Below are 20,904 nucleotides of genomic sequence, written 5' to 3' on the forward strand. Positions count from 1 at the left end.
TTAGTTTGGTTTATATTTTTAAATGCTATATTTATCTGGTAGATACAGACATTCTCCTGAGGTCGGTATCTAAAGAAAACAAAAACACAATTGGCCAAAGTCATAAAAGGTGTGTACCTCAGTTCGCAGTCCTTTGTTGTTATCAGAAACATCATGTTGTCTGTTTTTGTGCATCCTACTTCATTTTACATTTGCCATCGCCACAGCTATATTCACTTTTGCCCCAGCTCCTCTGCTGTCTCCGTGGGCTGCTGCTCAGAGACCTGCAAGGAGCCAATGGGAAAGTTGCTTATAGCGAGGTCCAGACAGCAACACCGCCTCCTTCCTGCGGAGGGATCGTTCCTCCAGGCCTCGTGGTACCTTCCTAGAATTGGGCCGTCAACTTAATGGACATCTCTGCTCTTTTCTCTTCCTGTCGTCTAATTTTAGGGAGATATATTCTGATATCGAGAAGCCCGGATTTAGAGAGTTTTCATGATCCCAATGTGGTGAATTGAGCGCTTTCCCAGTTGCCGCCTCATTGCAAGCAGTCCCTCTGCAATGAAAATGGGAGCGAAATGTTCTGCATTTTCTCGCCTTATCATTTAGTCCCCCAGAAATGTCTCCCACGGGGATTAAAGTAGAAGACTATATTGGTTCACCAGGCGTTACTGAAGGTTCCAGTCCAGCCTGGACCTGTTTGTTTGGAATTGGGAGATGCCCCCGGATTTTGTAAGAGGCTTCCTGTCTTAGGAGTGGAAGGATTTGACAGCAGAGTGTTTTGCATTTTCAACATCTCATTTATTCTGGAAGGTTTTGGCACACAAGCATGAAGATGCTGAGAGAATGTGTTTCATGTGTCCTGTGTGGAGGTAAACAAATCTTAGCCACCAACACACATCTGTGTTCAGGATAAAGTGCCCTGAGTCAGATTGTCTCAGTTTCAACCCCTGCGTGGCTACTTCTTGGCTCATGATCTTGAGTAAGTTTACTTACCCTAGCCAAGCCTTGACTATTCTCTTTCACAAAATCAGGGATATTAAAGGTACCTACCTCAAAGTGCTCTGAGGGTCAAATGAAAAACTGAAGGCAAACCCTTAGAAGGATGCCTGGCTCATATTAAGTATAGCTTCTTAAGAGAAGTGTCTGTTTAGGGCTTCTGCCCATTTTTTGATTGGATTGTTTGTCTTTTTGATATTCATTTGTATGAGTTGTTCATATATTTTGGGTATTAGCCCCTTGTCAGGCACGTCATTTGCAAATATCTTCTTGCGTTTCATAGGTTGTCTAGCACATGAAGTTGGTCTCCTTAACATCATAGAATCCTAGAATGGGAGGAACCATAGAGCAGAGGTGGTCCAACTTGCTCATATGACACATGGAATCTAAGATCCAGAAACAGTAAGGGGCTTGTCTAAGTCACCCAGGGGTGAGTGGCAGATCTTCTACCTGAAGCCAGCCATCCTGACCCCAAGTTCAGTACTCGTGTGGCTTCATGGTGGGAATTACACAATTGGTTGAGAGTGGTGATAGGAAGACTGTCTTCTGCATGTGAATCTAATTATGTTATTTCTGGCATTTGGGACTTGCTCAGAGCTGTCTTCTAGTCTCTCTGTACAGAAAGTGCTCAGTGTTTTCACCACAGTGGGCTTATCACTACCGTATCAAGATGCAGGTTTGTGTCTCACGAGAGCTATATCAGACTACTTTCCCTCTTGGTCGCTAGAGAATGATGCGAAAGGGAAGCACTCATAGCACAAAGAACTGTTTTGTGTGTGTATAGTTAAATTACAATGTTGTGTTAGTTTCAAGTGTACAGCAAAGTGGTTCAATTATACACATACATATATATATATACACACTTCAGATTCTTTTCTTTTCAATTATAAGTGATTATAACATATTGAGTATAGTTCCTTGTGCTATACAGCAAGTCCTTGTTTACTTACTTTGTATTTAGCAGTCTGTATATGTTAATTCCAAACTCCTAATTTATCCGCCCCACCCCCCACATCCTCTTTGGTAACTGTGTTTGTTTTCTGTGTCTGTGAGTCTGTTTCTATTTTGTAAATAAGTTCACTTGTATAATTTGTTTCAGATTCCACATATGAGTGATATCATATATTTGTCTTTCTCTAACTTATTTCACTTAATATCAAATTTTTTGTCAGTTATCATATTATGACCATTAAAGCAAAAATGTAGCTGTATATTTAAACAGTTATTTAAAGAGTAATGCTGTGTGCAGACCCTAAAAATAGGCTTAAGATATAATTCATATGGCTAGTAGAGTATCTACTAAAGACTTCAAACTGAAACTCTCCTGTGTTATGCATTTGACTTGGCACTAACAGGCTAGCAATATCAATTACTTGGTATAAGTAGTAACAATTTTGCATCCAAATTCTGTAAGATGTTTCTTACAATTTTAAATGTTATTTTATTCTTTCAAAAACCAGTGGTGAGGATTTCTCTGGCGGTTCCCGTGGTTAAGAATCCACTTTGCAATGCCATCCCTAGTCCAGGGAGATTCCACATGCCTCGGGGCAACTGAGGGCATGTAACACAACTACTGAGCCTGCGTGCTGCAAGCTACTGAAGCAATGGGTCGGCAGTGAAGCGACAAAGACCCACCGCAGCCAAAAATAAATTAATTATTTTTTTTAAGTCATGAAATTTGAATTAATATCTTCTCCTATTTAAAATTCTTTCTTTCTATTGACTTTATAATATCTGTTAAAAACAATACTGAACAAGCACTTCCCTTTCTTACCAGTAGATGGTAAGCTCAAGGCCAAGTAATCAGGTGAATAAATAAGCTATGTAGGTGGAAATGCTAATCAGAACTAAGCAGTGAGGAATGAATAGAGCTGTATTCACTGCTCCATGTGGTGATGCTGAAGGTTGGATGAGTGCATGACGAAGCAGGACAGTGTATCACAGGAAAGCTGAATTACTTGGCCTTTTGACCAAGTCTTTTAAACTGACTCTAGATTCTGTTACTTAGTTTTCTGATCTTACATACCAAGTTAGTTTTCAGTATACTCAACTATGAACCCAAGTGCCAGTTTATTTACTTTATAGTGGATAGACATTACAGGGAGCTTAACAAGTGTTAGCTCTCCATTGAGGTAACTACTTGCAAAGCCTGAATGTAATCAAAATCCTAATGGGTGACCTTAAAGTCAGAACCAGGAGAGAGGGTCTCAATATCTAATGGCATTGAGATCAGAGTACTGATTTCTAATGGAGATGTGTCTTGCTGAGCAAATTCATCATTCAAGGTAGCTGGACAGGCAGCTGTACTAGGCTGAGTGGGCACCTCTTGGATTATTTTATACCTCAGGTTCTCAGTTTTCAGACTGACCACCTTCCTTTATTCCTGAGGTATATAGATGACATTGGTTATGCAGTAGAATGATTCTGCAGCAGAATTAAACAAGGAATTATAATCCATCCATGAGTGAGATGACATTCTGTAGTTTAATTCTCCGAATGTCTCCTTATACTCTTTTTTATAGCATAGTAATATTCTAATATATGTATTTTATATATGTGTGTATATATACATATCAGCTATAAAGAATAATGAAATGATGAATAATGTCGTTTGCAGCAACGTGGATTGACCTAAGATTATCATACTAAGCGAAGTAAGCCACAGAGAGAAAGACAAATATCATATAATACCACCTATATGGTGGTTAGGATGGTAAAGGATCTGCCTGCAATGTGGGAGACTCGGGTTTGATCCCTGGTTTGGGAAGATCCCCTGGAGAAGGGAATGGCTACCCACTCCAGTATTCTTCCTTGGAGAATCCTATGGATAGAGGAGCTTGGCAGGTTCCTCTATATCACAGTCCATGGGGTCGCAAAGAGTTGAACACAACTGAGCAACTAACATATAGACACACACGTGTGGAATCTAAAAAAGGAAAGAATACAAATGAATTTATTTATAAAATAGAAGTAGACTAACAGACTTAGAAAACAAACTTATGGTTACCAAAGGAGAAGGGGGATAAATAGGAGTTTGAGATGAACATAAATGCGTTCCTATATATAAAATAGATAACCAACAAGGACCTACTGTATAGCACAAAATTTTATAATAACGTTTAAGAGAAAAAAATCTGAAAATGAATATTATATATATATATAATATGGGGCTTCCCTGGTAGCTCAGATGGTAAAGTGTCTGCCTGCAATGCAGGAGACCTGGGTTCGATCCCTGGGTCAGGAAGATCCCCTGGAGAAGGAAATGGCAACCCACTCCAGTACTCTTGCCTGGAATATCCCACGGACGGAGGAGCATGGTAGGCTATAGTCCATGGGGTCACAAAGAGTCGGCCACGACTGAGTGACTTCACTGTCTCTCATGTATTATATAACTGAATCAGTGTGCTGTATACTTTGAAAATATTATAGCATGACATTTAAAATCACCTGTACTTCAATTTTTAAAAAATGTTGCCTTACTTCTTAGCATAACCTGTGTAAAGCCTGACACTCTGGTAATTTAGTTTCAGCATGGAGCATGTTCAAAGAAATACAGTCTAGTCGACAAAAGTCCTGTATCCTTTACGGGCATCTTTTGGAGAATGTTAAAGGTGATTCATTTCGTAAGCCACAACAATATATCTGAAGATTCTCTGTCCCTGGTGTTTTGGCCTTAATATCTCAGCTTCCTTATTTTTAATTTCTTGAATTTCAAAACTGTCCCCACTCCTTTCGGTTCTTTTTCTGTCATCCCTTTTCTCCTTTTTTCCGTCTTCAATTCCCCCCTGTATCTAGTATATTCCCTTTCCTCTATTCAAGTGCAAACTACTTAATACAGTCTGGTTCGTACATTTTTTTTGGCACTCTACTTTCTCCTTGATGATGCATCACCAAAGCCTAGGAACCAGCTAGCCCACAGTCACTTACAGGCCTGTGTGATGGAGGGGGGAACATGTTGCCTTAAGCTCACAGTGGGAGGGGTCAACACAAAATTTGCTTCCTCTAGCAGTATAAGGAGAAGAGGTTGCAACATTTCAATTTTAACTTATTTTCTTTTTTAAAATTTTATTGAAGTACAGATGGTTTACAATGTTAATTTCTGCTGTACAACAAAGTGACTCAGTTATACATATATATTTTTTCATATTCTTTTCCATTACAGTGTATTAGGATATTGAATATAGTTCTCTGTGCAGTACAGCAGGACTGGTTATTTATCCATTCCATATGTGCTGGTTTGCATTTGCCAACCCCACGTTCCCAATCTATCCCTTCCCCATTCCCCCTCCTGCCTGGCAACCACAGGTCTGTTCCCTCTGTCCCTGATTCTGTTCCTGTTTCATAAATAAGTTCATTTTGTCACATTTCAGATTCCACATATCAGTAATATCATACGGTATTTGTCTTTCTCTTTCTGACTTACTTGGCTTTAGTGTGATAAACTCTCAGTCCATCCATAACATATTTTCTGTTTTCCCCCTCATCAAAATTCTGGGATATCTTAGTGGCAATAATATCTTGAGGAGGACTTCCGGTTCCTGCCCCCTGCTCTGCCCTGGGGCCTGAGGTATCAGCCCAAGCCACAATGGCCCCCAGCAGAGGAAAGGAAGCGCTGTCTCCCTGCCTCTCACAGCCTTCCTGCTCAGCTTCTTCCCTCTCTCACTATTTCTCAGAAACTCAGTGGAGACCCCTCCCCCAGCCACCTTCTTGCATTCCCCAAAGCCTGGGTTGCAGCACAAGCAGTAGGAGAGAAAAGGGAGTCTTCCTGAAGCGGCACCAGGGTGGACACAGGCTTTCTAACTCCTTGTGATGCTGGTCTTCCCGTCATACTTATTAACCACCTTTGAACAGACTGTCCTGTGTTCTATACGGGGGTGCCTTACTACTCTAAGAGTTTGCGGTTTCATCATATTGCAATACTTCCAGAAAACACTTGCCAGGAAAATACATAATTTACAGAAAGATGATGAAAGTGGTTTGCTAGGCCTCCCAGATCGTGGAAAGATCTGGAAATCCTCCTAATGGATTGAGATCACTTCATTCCAAATGTCTCCTGAGGCACATTCCTTCTGAATAGTTTGCTACTGTCAGCTCATTATGCTTTCCCTGGAATTTCTATTTCCCCTGGCCTTTCTCCCCAGAATGAGCTTTCCATGATTTTTTCTCAGAATGAGCTTTTTAAAACTTTTCTTCTAGGCAGAGCAATAAGGGTCTATTCCATGTGGGCTAACAGAAAGACACTTCCGTGTTTTCAGTGTTTCAGTTTTATTGCTATTGAAATCATGAGTGCAGGTTTATGATGTTTTTGACTAAGGGATCTGGACAAACAGAAACATAATGGGAGAACAGTGTCTCATTCAGAGATCCTTACTGAGTGTCTGTTACATGTCTCACTCTAAAGTTCGGAGATGTGTGGGCCAAGATCCTTGTCCTCTAGGAGCCCATAATTTGGTAGGAAGAGAAGATGTGTTAAGTACATAAAGTCCTAAAATTCTCAGGGTACTAAAATAGAAAGATCTATAATCCATGAAAGGAAGAAAGAAGGAAGGGGTGATGAATTCTATTTGGATGAAGCAGAAGAGGCTTCTGTACTTTCCAGAACTCATTGAGTTGCAAGTGACAGAAACACCACTCAAACTAGCGTAATCAGAAGGGAGATTTATGAGTGTATGTAATTTAGGAAGCCCACGGATGGTTCCGGCTTCATGTGCAACTAGATCTGGGATTCAGTCTCACTCGGATCCTGCTTTCTCTGTCTCCTAGCTCTGCCTCGCTCGCTACAGATTAATCTTTCTCCAGCTTGGATATATTTCTTGGGATGGATGTGGCTTGGGAAAATTGCCACTCAGACATCATCCTGGCTTGACCTTAGTGAAAAGGGAGCTTTTCTCTCCTAGGATTCATGTGTCTGTCCCTAGAAATGTCTCTTCTAGGTTCTGCTTCAGTCATTTAGCTGCTCCTTGGACCAGTCCCTTTTGGAACAGGATAAGGTAGTTGGATTGTCCTAATCTGTGTCACACACAAGCCATCGTGGCAGGGATGAGTCGGGCTTTATGTGCCTGACTGTTTCTGGCGTTTCCATCAATGCCGTTTACAGTGAGGGTAGGTGGGTTCTCCAGAGAAAGGAAGACTGGTCAGGTGGTCACTCTAGCTTCATGGATATTTAACCTGGTTGTCATGGAGAAAAGGTTTTTGTCAGATGAAGGAGTGAGTGAAATCCATTATTGTTAGGGGAAGCAGTAAGAACAAAATCAGGAAGGCTTGAACCCACCTGGCAAATCAGGAAACTTAAGATCATGTGTTGAGGTTGGAGCATGTGGTTGGGGTGGGGGCAGGCATGACTTGAGATGAAACTGAGATAAGGAGGGGCCTCTTGGCCACGGGAAGGAACTTAACTATTTGCACTGTAGGCAGTGGGAGACATCCTGGGATTTTAGGCCAGGGATGGAAGCAGTCAGATTTCCATTTTAAAATATTACTGTGGCAGCAAAGTAGAGGGTGCCTCGCTCAGAGCCAAGACTCGGGGACCAGAAGACTAGTGAGGAAATCACTGCGGTAATCCAGATGGCCAGAGGGTATAAACAGCTCAGCTCTGTAGAGTGCTGAAGACACTGCGTGTGGGGGTGGGGAGGTAAACAAGGAAGGATTAAGGTTGTAATAAACGTTATAGTGGGGAAGTAGAAGGCGTGGAAAATGACAAGCAGAAGCATCAGGGCTTGGTGAGTGTCCAGAATAAATCATATTTCCGATTGGGATGATGCCATTTTCTGAGATAAAGAATGCAGAAGGAACAGATGTGAGAGCAGGGGAGGAGGGATGGCCAGCAGGATGACTCAGGGGTTTGCTTTGAGGGGCTGGATATGAACAGTTGGCAGTTGGATATGGAAACTCGGAGCTCAGAGGAGAAATCTAGGCTGAAAATATAGATCTGATAGTTGTCTATACTGATATTATATAGGTTGTGTAGCTGTTGAGAGTAAAGGATATCATGTAGACTAAATGTCTGCATTTAGACATTTGAGAAGAAGTGAGCTAATGGTTTTGCCTTGATTAAGGGAAGGAGAAGTCTGGGAAGCAGTGGGCTAGCCCAAGCAAACGTGCAATAGGAAGTCAGCAGTGACCCCCTTGAGCTTGCTGTGCTATGACTCATATCCGATTGTGTACACATGCTGATTGTATATCTTACCTCTTGTACAGTTGGGAGTGACTTCAAGACCTAACTCCATCACTGTGGGAAGGGGTCATCAAAGACTCCTCACAAGAGTCATGGTTGCAAAAGTGTTCTTGTGATGGGACTAAGCCCAGAGTCTTCATCAGATAGAACACAGATGAGAAGAGGCTGATGCCCAGTTGTATATGTTAACAACTCTTTTGTTTCTAGCTTCAGCCCAATACGGAATTTCCAAAGGGAAGATATGAATATGGAATAAATGGGAAAGCAGCACTTTGCCTCTATTACCCGTTCCTACATTAACACCGTCTGTGTGGCTCAAAGCCAAGACACCACATTGCCTCACCCTCAAGATCCTATTAGTCCTGAGCCTCAGCAATTCTCTCTGTGTCGGTCCTTTACTTTTCAACCTGACTGAAACAGCTCTGAGCTAGGACGGGCTTGTTAGTTTATCCATCTCCACTGTTCCCCAGGGTGAATGTAGCATTCTCCTAAAATGTTTTCTAATTGTATTTTTTAGCTGAAATATAGTTTATTTTCAACGTTGTATTGATTTCTGGTGTACAGAAAAATTATTTGGTTTTATATATATATATTCTTTTTCATATTCTTATCTATTATGATTTATCTCAGATGTTGAATATAGTTCCCTGTGCTAAACAGTAGAACCTTGTGTATCCATTCTATATGTAATATTCTGCATCTGCGAATCCCAAACTCCCCTACCTTGGCAATCCATCCCTTCCCCTCTCCACTCCCACTAGGCAACCACAAGTCTGTTTTCTATGTCTGGGCTCTGTTTTCTGTTTTGTGAATAAATTCATTTGTCATATTTAACATCCCATATATAAGTGACACCATGTGGTATTTTTCTTTCTGTTTCTGACTTATTTCACTTAATATGATAATCTCTAGGCTCACCCATGTTTTATTCCTTTTTATGGCTGAGTAGTATTCCATAGTGGGGCTTCCCAGGTGGCTCAGTGGTAAAGAAACTACCTGCCAGCAGATGCCAGCAGAAGACTCTGGTTCAGTCCTTGGGTTGGGAAGATTCCCTGGAGAAGGGAAATCCCATGGACAGAGGAGTCTGGTAGGCTACAGTCCGTGGGTTGCAAAGAGTTGGACACAACTTAGTAACTAAATAAGTATTCCATGTGTGTATGTGTATATTATATATCAGTTCAGTTCAGTCGCTCAGTCGTGTCCGACTCTTTGCGACCCCATGAATTGCAGCACGCCAGGCCTCCCTGTCCATCACCAACTCCCGGAGTTCACTCAGACTCACGTCCACTGAGTCAGTGATGTCATCTAGCCATCTCAGCCTCTTTCATCCCCTTCTCCTCCTGCCTCCAATCCCTCCCAGCATCAGAGTCTTTTCCAATGAGTCAACTCTTCGCATGAAGTGGCCAAAGTACTGGAGTTTCAGCTTTAGCATCATTCCTTCCAAAGAAATCCCAGGGCTGATCTCCTTTAGAATGGACTGGTTGGATCTCCTTGCAGTCCAAGGGACTCTCAAGAGTCTTCTCCAACACCACAGTTCAAAAGCATCAATTTTTCGGCACTCAGCTTTCTTCACAGTCCAACTCTCACATCCATACATGACCACTGGAAAAACCATAGCCTTGACTAGATGGACCTTTGTTGGCAAAGTAATGTCTCTGCTTTTTAATATGCTATCTAGGTTAGTCATAACTTTCCTTCCAAGGAGTAAGCGTCTTTTAATTTCATGGCTGCAGTCACCATCTGCAGTGATTTTGGAGCCCCCCAAAATAAAGTCTGACACTGTTTCCACTGTTTCCCCATCTATTTCCCATGAAGTGATGGGACCAGATGCCATGATCTTCGTTTTCTGAATGTTGAGTTTTAAGCCAACTTTTTCACTCTCCACTTTCACTTTCATCAAGAGGCTTTTTAGTTCCTCTTCACTTTCTGCCATAAGGGTGGTGTCATCTGCATATCTGAGGTTATTGATATTTCTCCCGGCAATCTTGATTCCAGCTTCTGCTTCTTCCAGCCCAACGTTTCTCATGATGTACTCTGCATATAAGTTAAATAAGCAGGGTGACAATATACAGCCTTGACATACTTCTTTTCCTATTTGGAGCCAGTCTGTTGTTCCATGTCCAGTTCTAACTGTTGCTTCCTGACCTGCATATAGGTTTCTCAAGAGGCAGGTCAGGTGGTATGGTATTCCCATCTCTTTCAGAATTTTCCACAGTTTATTGTGATCCACACAGTCAGAGGCTTTGGCATAGTCAATAAAGCAGAAATAGATGTTTTTCTGGAACTCTCTTGCTTTTTCCATGATCCAGCAGATGTTGGCAATTTGATCTCTGGTTCCTCTGCCTTTTCTAAAACCAGCTTGAACATCTGGAAGTTCACGGTTCACATATTGCTGAAGCCTGGCTTGGAGAATTTTGAGCATTACTTTACTAGCGTGTGAGATGAGTGCAATTGTGTGGTAGTTTGAGCATTCTTTGGCATTGCCTTTCTTTGGGATTGGAATGAAACTGACCTTTTCCAGTCCTGTGGCCACTGCTGAGTTTTCCAAATTTGCTGGCATATTGAGTGCGGCACTTTCACAGCATCATCTTTCAGAATTTGAAGTAGCTCAACTGGAATTCCATCACCTCCACTAGCTTTCTTCATAGTGATGCTTTCTAAGGCCCACTTGACTTCACATTCCTGGATGTCTGGCTCTAGGTCAGTGATCACACCATCGTGATTATCTGGGTCGTGAAGATCGTTTTTGTACAGTTCTTCTATGTATTCTTGCCATCTCTTCTTAATATCTTCTGCTTCTGTTAGGTCCATACCATTTCTGTCCTTTATCGAGCCCATCTTTGCATGAAGTGTTCCCTTGGTATCTCTGATTTTCTTGAAGAGATCTCTAGTTTTTCCCATTCTTTTGTTTTCCTCTATTTCTTTGCATTGATCACTGAAGAAGGCTTTCTTATCTCTTCTTGGTATTCTTTGGAACTCTGCATTCAGATGCTTATATCCTTCCTTTTGCCCTTTGCTTTTCGCTTCTCTTCTTTTCACAGCTATTTGTAAGTCCTCCCCAGACAGCCATTTTGCTTTTTTGCATTTCTTTTCCATGGGGATGGTCTTGATCCCTGTCTCCTGTACAGTGTCATGAACCTCATTCCATAGTTCATCAGGCACTCTATCTATCAGGTCTAGTCCCTTAAATCTATTTCTCACTTCTACTGTTTAATCATAAGGGATTTGCTTTAGGTCATACATGTATGGTCTAGTGGTTTTCCCTACTTTCTTCAATTTAAGTCTGAATTTGGCAATAAGGAGTTCATGGTCTGAGCCACAATCAGCTCCCGGTCTTGTTTTTGCTGACTGTATAGAGCTTCTCCATCTTTGACTGCAAAAAATATAATCAATCTGATTTCGGTGTTGACCATCTGGTGATGTCCAGATGGTCAACACCAAAATCAATATATATATATATATATATGTGTGTGTGTGTGTGTGTGTGTGTATATGTAGGGAAAACCACTAGACCATTCAGGTATGACCTAAATCAAATCTCTTATGATTATACAGTGGAAGTGAGAAATAGATTTAAGGGACTAGACCTGATAGATAGAGTGCCTGATGAACTATGGAATGAGGTTCATGACACTGTACAGGAGACAGGGATCAAGACCATCCCCATGGAAAAGAAATGCAAAAAAGCAAAATGGCTGTCTGGGGAGGCCTTACAAATATCTGTGAAAAGAAGAGAAGCGAAAAGCAAAGGGCAAAAGGAAGGATATAAGCATCTGAATGCAGAGTTCCAAAGAATACCAAGAAGAGATAAGAAAGCCTTCTTCAGTGATCAATGCAAAGAAATAGAGGAAAACAACAGAATGGGAAAGACTAAAGATCTCTTCAAGAAAATCAGAGATACCAAGGGAACACTTCATGCAAAGATGGGCTCGATAAAGGACAGAAATGGTATGGACCTAACAGAAGCAGAAGATATTAAGAAGAGGTGACAAGAATACATAGAAGAACTGTACAAAAACGATCTTCACGACCCAGATAATCACGATGGTGTGATCACTGACCTAGAGCCAGACATCCAGGAATGTGAAGTCAAGTGGGCCTTAGAAAGCATCACTATGAAGAAAGCTAGTGGAGGTGATGGAATTCCAGTTGAGCTACTTCAAATTCTGAAAGATGATGCTGTGAAAGTGCCGCACTCAATATGCCAGCAAATTTGGAAAACTCAGCAGTGGCCACAGGACTGGAAAAGGTCAGTTTCATTCCAATCCCAAAGAAAGGCAATGCCAAAGAATGCTCAAACTACCACACAATTGCACTCATCTCACACGCTAGTAAAGTAATGCTCAAAATTCTCCAAGCCAGGCTTCAGCAATATGTGAACCGTGAACTTCCAGATGTTCAAGCTGGTTTTAGAAAAGGCAGAGGAACCAGAGATCAAATTGCCAACATCTGCTGGATCATGGAAAAAGCAAGAGAGTTCCAGAAAAACATCTATTTCTGCTTTATTGACTATGCCAAAGCCTCTGACTGTGTGGATCACAATAAACTGTGGAAAATTCTGAAAGAGATGGGAATCCCAGACCACCTGACCTGCCTCTTGAGAAACCTATATGCAGGTCAGGAAGCAACAGTTAGAACTGGACATGGAACAACAGACTGGTTCCAAATAGGAAAAGAAGTACGTCAAGGTTGTATATTGTCACCCTGCTTATTTAACTTATATGCAGAGTACATCATGAGAAACGTTGGGCTGGAAGAAGCAGAAGCTGGAATCAAGATTGCCGGGAGAAATATCAATAACCTCAGATATGCAGATGACACCACCCTTATGGCAGAAAGTGAAGAGGAACTAAAAAGCCTCTTGATGAAAGTGAAAATGGAGAGTGAAAAAGTTGGCTTAAAACTCAACATTCAGAAAACGAAGATCATGGCATCTGGTCCCATCACTTCATGGGAAATAGATGGGGAAACAGTGGAAACAGTGTCAGACTTTATTTTGGGGGGCTCCAAAATCACTGCAGATGGTGACTGCAGCCATGAAATTAAAAGACGCTTACTCCTTGGAAGGAAAGTTATGACCAACCTAGATAGCATATTAAAAAGCAGAGACATTGCTTTGCCAACAAAGGTCCATCTAGTCAAGGCTATGGTTTTTCCAGTGGTCATGTATGGATGTGAGAGTTGGACTGTGAAGAAAGCTGAGCGCTGAAGAATTGATGCTTTTGAACTGTGGTGTTGGAGAAGACTCTTGAGAGTCCCTTGGACTGCAAGGAGATCCAACCAGTCCATTCTAAAGGAGATCAGCCCTGGGATTTCTTTGGAAGGAATGATGCTAAAGCTGAAACTCCAGTACTTTGGCCACCTCATGCGAAGAGTTGACTCATTGGAAAAGACTCTGATGCTGGGAGGGATTGGAGGCAGGAGGAGAAGGGGACGACAGAGGATGAGATGGCTGGATGGCATCACTGACTCGATGGACGTGAGTCTGAGTGAACTCCGGGAGTTGGTGATGGACAGGGAGGCCTGGCGTGCTGCGATTCATGGGGTCGCAAAGAATCAGACACGACTGAGGGAGTGATCTGATCTAATATGTATATATACGGTGCTGCTGCTAAGTCACGTCAGTCATACACACACACCCCACATCTTCTTTATCCATTCATCTATCAGTAGACATTTAGATTGTTTTCATACCTCAACTATTGTAAACAGTGCTGCTATGAACACTGGGGTGCATGTATCTTTTTAAATTATGGTTTCGTCTGGATATATGCCCAGGAGCGGGATTACTGGATCATAAGGTAACTCTTTTTTTAGTGTTTTGAGGAACCTCCAGAGTCTTTTCCATAGTGGCTGCTCCCGTGTACAGTCCCACTGACAATGTAAGATATCTTCCTAAGACTTTTAATGATCTTCTCATCCCGAGGTCAGGAAACTACGCCCATGGGCTAAGTCTGGTCCACCACCTGTGTTTGTCAAGGAAGGCTCATTAGAACAGACACATGCATTTATTTATAGCTTGTCTACAGCTATTTTTTGCACTGCAGTGGCTGCATTGAGTGGCTGCATTGATTAGCTACAACAGAGACCGTATATTCCACAAAATCTAAAATGTTTACTATGTGGCCATTTACAGGAAATGTGTTCTAACCCCTATTAATCCATCCTTTGCACTTGTGCAAGATGGTGTTCCTAAAATGCGGATTCACCATGTTACTCTCTGGATTAGAACCCACAACGGTGTTACATTGTTCATATAATGAAATCCAAACGTCTTGGCCTGGCATCCAAGGTTTCAGAGGTCTCTACTAAAGGCAAGCCCTGCATCTCAATTTTATTTCCCTTCTATTTCCGTAGTCCCTGGAATATGCACTGTGTTTCAGCCCTGCTCACATGTTCCCTGGAATGTACTGCTGATTCACTGAACCCACCTAATTCCTACCTTGGTTTATTCATTAGAGAACTCACTTAAAAGTCATGCATCTTTTATGATCGTATCTGTTCACAGTGACCACTAGTGAGTCTACTTATATTAAGGTTCACTGCCTGTACCATCTGGTGATATTTCTTCTGTTCAAAACATAGTTCATCAATATGATGGATGGCAACTTGCAGGGAGAACTTTACATGAACAAAGACTCAGAGGTGGGAAGGCCTAGGGAAGATTTGCAAATAACCAGGTCTGTAATTAGAACACCATCAGGCTCCTCTGTCCATGGAATTCTCCAGGCAAGAATACTGGAGTTGGGTAGGCATTCCCCTCTCCAGGGGCTCTTTCCAACCCAGGGATTGGGTCTTCTGCATTGCAGGCAGATTCTTTACCATCTAAGCCACCAGGGAAGCCCTTTGTCCATTCAGTTTCCTCTAATGAAATACCATAGAATGGGTGGCTTATAAACAACAGAATTTTTTTACTCACAGCCCTAAGAAGTCTTAGAAGTCTAAGATCAAAGCACCCACTGATTTGGTCTCTAATGTGGGTCTGCTCCCTGATTCACAGGAAGCCGTCTTCTCGGTGTGTCCTTGCATAATGGGAGGAATGAAAAGCTCTCTGGGTTCTTTTTATAAGAGCACTGATCCCATTCACAAACTTTACCTTTATGACCTAATCACCTACTAAAGGTCCCACCTCCTAATACCATCACCACTTTGGGGGTTAAGTTTCAACATATGAATTTTGGGGGAGAATGCAAACAGTCTGTAGCATACACAGCACTCAGTTAACATGCGTGGAATTATTGATGCTTTATTATTATTATTGTATCTTTGGATGTGCTGGGTCTTCATTGCTGTGCAGGCTTTTCTCTAGTTACAGGAGGGGGGTTACTCTCCAGTCGTGGTGTGTGGGCTTCTCTTGTTGTGGAACATGGGCTCTAGGACTCATGATCGTGGGCTCATTAATTGCCACTTCTGATGGCAGCCCACTCCAGGATTCTTCCGTGATAATCCCATGGACAGAGGAGCCTGGTGGGATACAGTCCACGGGGTTGCCAAGAGTTGGCCACAACTGAGTGACTGAACGTGCATGTATGCAAGTATACCTTGATAGCCCATGGGAATGAAAGATAAACTCCAGTACACTTACCCTTGAGAAATCCTAGAATGTAGAGATAGTGGTTCTAGAGGTCTTTGCTTGATCATGTAGTACCTTTGAGATGCTGGACAGGTGGGTTGTTATCACTGGTCCGTCCTTTTGCCGTTTACCTCCATATATTGTGTATTCTTGGACGTCCTCTGGGATTAAGCAGCATCGATGATGCACCATGGATTGGAGTTCTTTGGTAAATAATAAGTTCCTAGAATGTTCTCAGGTCTCATAGGAGATTATGTCCCTGACTTGGATATTATGTCCCAGTGGCTTGAAATTATAAACTACTATTTCTTCAAAGTCTGTGTATTACACAGAACTTGGTTATAACAAATAATTACGGTGTTGATTTGAACAGCAGTGGTACATGCACATCCACAGAAACATAGCAATTGCATGAAATAAAAGCTTCCCTTCACACAGAGCAGGACAACCAGGCTTTTACATTATTGTTGTCTCCAAGATTTTGGCTGCTGTGTGAAACACCATTGTATCTTGTCTAACAAGTTTCCCCCTGCTTATGTGAATAAAAGGAAATAATCTAGTGCAGTAAATGTGTCAGTAAATCACACCCTTAGGAACTTTGGAAACAAAACTTTGACCATGTAAGCTATCATAAGGGCAGGCCTTTGTATAAGAATAGAAATTAATCACCTTTATGTAATGTTTATTGTCTCTATTTGATATGTATAGAGAAGAAAAATACAAAGTGTACACTCCAGTGAAACAGTTATGCTGTGAATACAAGGGAAATATGTTCTTTTAAAGCCATCTCTAGGCATTGTCTAGAAGTAAATATGTGACAGTAAGTGTAACGGCAAAGAATATTTATTGAGCATTTACTATGTGCCCGGTCATTGTTCTATGTCCTTTACATGCATCATCTCATTACCAAGGGGCCCAGCTATATGGTTTAGGTACAGTTCTTATCTTCTCTTTATTCCAGAGAAGACTTAGACCCAGGGAGGTAAAAGAACTTGTCCGAGGTCACACGGGTAACAGATAGAAAAGCTGGGAATTGGACCCAGGCAGCCCCAGTCCAGACTTCACATTGACCATAACCTGAGTGAGCCTTTGCCCACATGAAATGCTCCCTCCAAGAGGAGCTTAAACAAAGACCACCCATCTAATTTGCATTGTTTGGTCGGTCCAGCTGGATGATTTGTCCTACAAAATTTGAAATTGCATGGCATTATTTATATGTAGGGTTTCGATAACAGGAATCTAAGCCCAGAATTTCCCACGGTTTTATTCTATCATCTTTGCAGTTGAGAACAACCTCTGTCTTCACAGTTGAGACATTTTTATTCTTTGTCTCTAAATTAACACCGCACAGAACATGACTCGTGTGTGTGTGTGTGTGTGTGTGTGTGTGTGTGTGTGTGTGTGTAGAAGCTGCTTTCTTCTGGATTAAATTGTTGCAGCTTGACTGAGTGAGGAGAATTCTCCCACTCACCGAGCCCACAGCAGACATGTTAGGAGAAGGCTGCTGCTTACAACACACCCAGACCCGGAGGGGCAGGTGACAACGGTGTGCGCCCAGCATCTCTGGAAGGGTCTCTGCAGATGTGTACGGCCGCTGCTGCTTCCTGCCGTCAGATTCCCGGAGCCAACACCCACCCACTCTTACAGCCTCTCTCTCTCTTTTATTTTCAAGGAAAAAAGAAAGAGGCAGACGGAGATAGAAGGCAAGCGCCAAGAGCTGGACGAGCAGATACTTCTGCTGCAGCATTCCAAGGTAAGCAGCTGATCCCTCGAACCTGTCTGTTATTAGACATGCAGATCACACGCCAGGGAGCCGGGCAGAGCCTGCCCTGGGTGAAGGCGCTGCCGAGGGCTGCACCAGCCCTTTTTCATTCAGTCAGGAAACCATCCCTGGGCTGTTCTTGGGAATTTCTCAAATTCAGGGCATTGTTACACAGCCTTCCAATTTCTGCAAGCCTGATGAGATGATAGGGTGCCTGTGGACCGGTTTAGGGGGTGGGGTGTGCCTCCGAACTGTGGTGGTTATATATAGAAATTGGAGGAGAATTTCCACATGGTGGGTGAGGCAGAGTTCTGGAGCTATATCTGTAATCCATAGGTGCTGTATGTGTGTGTGCATGCATGCAGAGGTGATACATTTAACATAGTGCTCTTTATTAAATTTAAAATATCAATCTTTTCTGTCTTGATATGGAGGAGAGGGAGATCAGAGCAGTGTGGTCTGATAAAAGAGCAACGCTGTGCATGCCAGATTATGTATGTGTTTTATTTCTACTTTAATAGTTTTCAAAGTGTCCTGTTAGAGCACTGGCAAAAGATAGTATTGAAATGATTTGACTTGGTTGGTTTTCATTGCACCACGGGGAAGAGAGAGGTGTTTATTTATTTATTTTTCTTTAAAACAGAATGCACTTAAGCATTATAATTGATGGCAGCCCAGGAGAAAGCTCTATCACCGTCACAGGGACTCCACCAGCTGCAGAATGTTGCTTTCTGCAGGCTCAGAGAATAGTGTGACCAGTGGCCAGCGGGGCGGTGCTGCTGGCTTTTCACTACCCCTGGCTTTTTGAGAAAAGGCTTCTCTTGCTTACCCCAAGTTGCCGTGACATTGCATGTAGAGAAACTGGATCGCTCAGAGGGCTAGTTGGGAAGGTGGGGCTGACTCTCAGGGTGATGCTAGATGTGGATTATTTGGACTTTTTTTTTTTTAGCAAGAGGAACCTTTACAGTTGCATTTCCCATTCTTTTCTAGAAGACAAGGTTGTGCTAAATGAATCCTCAGAATGAAATCATCAGCAACATGATTTTAAATAGCAACATGACCTAAATCTGCTTCCCATATTTATCAGTTCACCGTTAACTTGAACTAGAGAAACGTGTTTAAAAGGAAAGAAAGCAGCACAGTAGTGAAAATTGCCTTTTTCTCTCTTACTGCTTATCATGTAAATCCATTTATGGACTTTCCTTGTAGGAAGCTTTGCATGTGTGCTGTATGCCACTGTTCTTTCCTGACATGTTCCTCAGGGAGGACTGGGGGCCGAAGTTAGCATCTTCTTTTTACAGAGAGGTGTGGCTTAAGCTTACTTCCCAGAACCAAGTGAATTGTTCAAGGTCAATCTGGACAGAGCTGGGTCTCTGGCTCAAAGTACAGTCACCTCACTCCTGATAAGAGACCAAAATGTACTAAACCTCAGTGAATTCTTGCTTAAAAGGTGAACTGTTGAATAAGAATACTGAAAGAATGAGAGGATGTTTTTGACTAGACAGATTCTCTCCTCTTTCAGCTCAGTGAAGTTCTTTGCATCTGCATTCTTTGAATCAAAAGTCAGGCAATAAACATATGTCAGAAGATCAAGTTTGTTTTGTCTCACTTCTCGTCTTTTTGGGTGTCAAATAAGATCCTAAAGATTCATTCATTGCTGATCCAGTCCAATGTTACAGTGTTTATTTCATATTTCATCTGTCCGCTATCCATCCACCCATTCATCCAGTCAATAAAAATAACAGTACAAATGACTTAGTATTGCATAGGAAAGCAGTGAGATTCCTTCAAAGACTTGGAGACAAGGGAATAAGATAGTTCTCTATGGTTATCCTGGTAAAATTTTCACACAGTTGATGAGATTGACTATTTGAGGAAGCACATGGCACTTTCACCAAGGTTACCTTCCCATATCTGGGGAAAAAGGATTCGAAATGATGAAAATTTAATAAATGGAGACCAATGCAGTATAATTTTCTCTTACTAGGAAAGGCTTCCTAGTGAGCCTTGACCAACAAAAAAAGAAAGCTCAGAGATCTCCAGTGTGGTTTATCAGGTGTTACACTGGAGAGAGATGCCAGCTCTGGGAGGTCCCGAGTTTCTCTGCGCTGGTGAGATTGGGTGAGGACAGTCTCTAGCCTCGCTGCAACACAGGTGGAACTCCTTCATGACTGCCTCTCTTTGTTCCCAGTCCATCCTCCCCGAAATGATAGAGTTATTTTACTATAAGGAAGGTGGTGCCTGACTGAGACATATGATCACTGCAGGCACCAGAAAGGAATAGCTTCTACTTTAAATCAGTTAACTGTGGACTGACCTTAAATAGCATGAGTCATCTTCCCTGTGATCATTCATTTTGGAGCTTGGCAGCCTCACCTCTGGATGGTAGTACATTCATTGAGGTTATAGCTCCCCCTGGGCTCTTGGTGGAGACCCAGCCAGCATCCTGGTGGCAACACAGCAGCCATGTCATCCCTTTGTCCATCATCAATGATGACTACTGAAGAATAGTCATCACTGGGACTTACCTGGTAGTCCAATCTTTAAGACTTTACCTTCTAAAGCAGGAGTGCAGGTTTGATTCCTGGTCAGGGAGCTAGGATCCCACATGTCTCAAGGCCAGGAAAAAAAAAAAGCATAAAACAAAAGCAATATTGTAACAAATTCAATAAGATTAAAAATAAATAATCAGTTCAGTTCAGTCTCCCAGTTGTGTCCAACTCTTTGCAACCCCATAAATCACAGCACTTAAGGCCTCCCTGTCCACCAGCTCCCGGAGTTCACTCAGACTTATGTCCATCGAGTCGGTGATGCCATCCAGCCATCTTATCCTCTGTTGTCCCCTTCTCCTCCTGCACCCAATCCCTCCCAGCATCAGGGTCTTTTCCAATGAGTCAACTCTTCACATGAGGTGGCCAAAGTATTGGAGTTTCAGCTTCAGCATCGGTCCTTCCAACGAACACCCAGGACTGATCTCCTTTAGGATGAACTGGTTGGATCTCCTTGCAGTCCAAGGGACTCTCAAGAGTCTTTTTCAGTGCCTAATGTGTGTGTGATACTTTAAATATATCCCCTCAATAATGACACCAAAGTAGATACTACTCCCCCTGGGTTATGTGAGAAAACAAGCTGGTGAGATCAAGTAGTTTGCCCAAGAACGTAGAAACTCTAAATGGGGGAGCCCAGTTGAACCCCAGGACTGTCTCCATAATCATGCTTTCTCCAGGAGACTCTCTTCTTCAAATGAAATAATTTGTCTAGAGAGACGTCAATTGTGCTCCTCAGTGTCTCTTTTACTCTAAATATGTTTTCATGGGCTCTGGAAAGTTTGGACCATGTGGAGATATGCTGCAGTGATGATTGGTAGTTTCTTGAAGTAGAAAATAGGTCAATAATTACTATTTATTTTACCATTTT

The 20,904-nt window shown here is 42.2% G+C and overlaps 1 protein-coding gene across 3 annotated transcripts in view; it reads left to right on the forward strand.

Moving 5' to 3' along the window:
- Nucleotides 1-20,904, forward strand: part of PALM2 (paralemmin 2) — a 379,963-nt gene that overhangs the window by 71,102 nt on the left and 287,957 nt on the right. For all 3 annotated transcript variants that reach the window (NM_001435193.1, NM_001371509.2, NM_001204119.2), the window contains 1 exon segment: nt 17,398-17,478. In NM_001435193.1, the coding sequence (NP_001422122.1) occupies nt 17,398-17,478 (81 nt within the window).

Source organism: Bos taurus, chromosome 8, assembly GCF_002263795.3.
Source record: "Bos taurus isolate L1 Dominette 01449 registration number 42190680 breed Hereford chromosome 8, ARS-UCD2.0, whole genome shotgun sequence".
Classification (NCBI taxonomy): Eukaryota; Metazoa; Chordata; class Mammalia; order Artiodactyla; family Bovidae; genus Bos; species Bos taurus.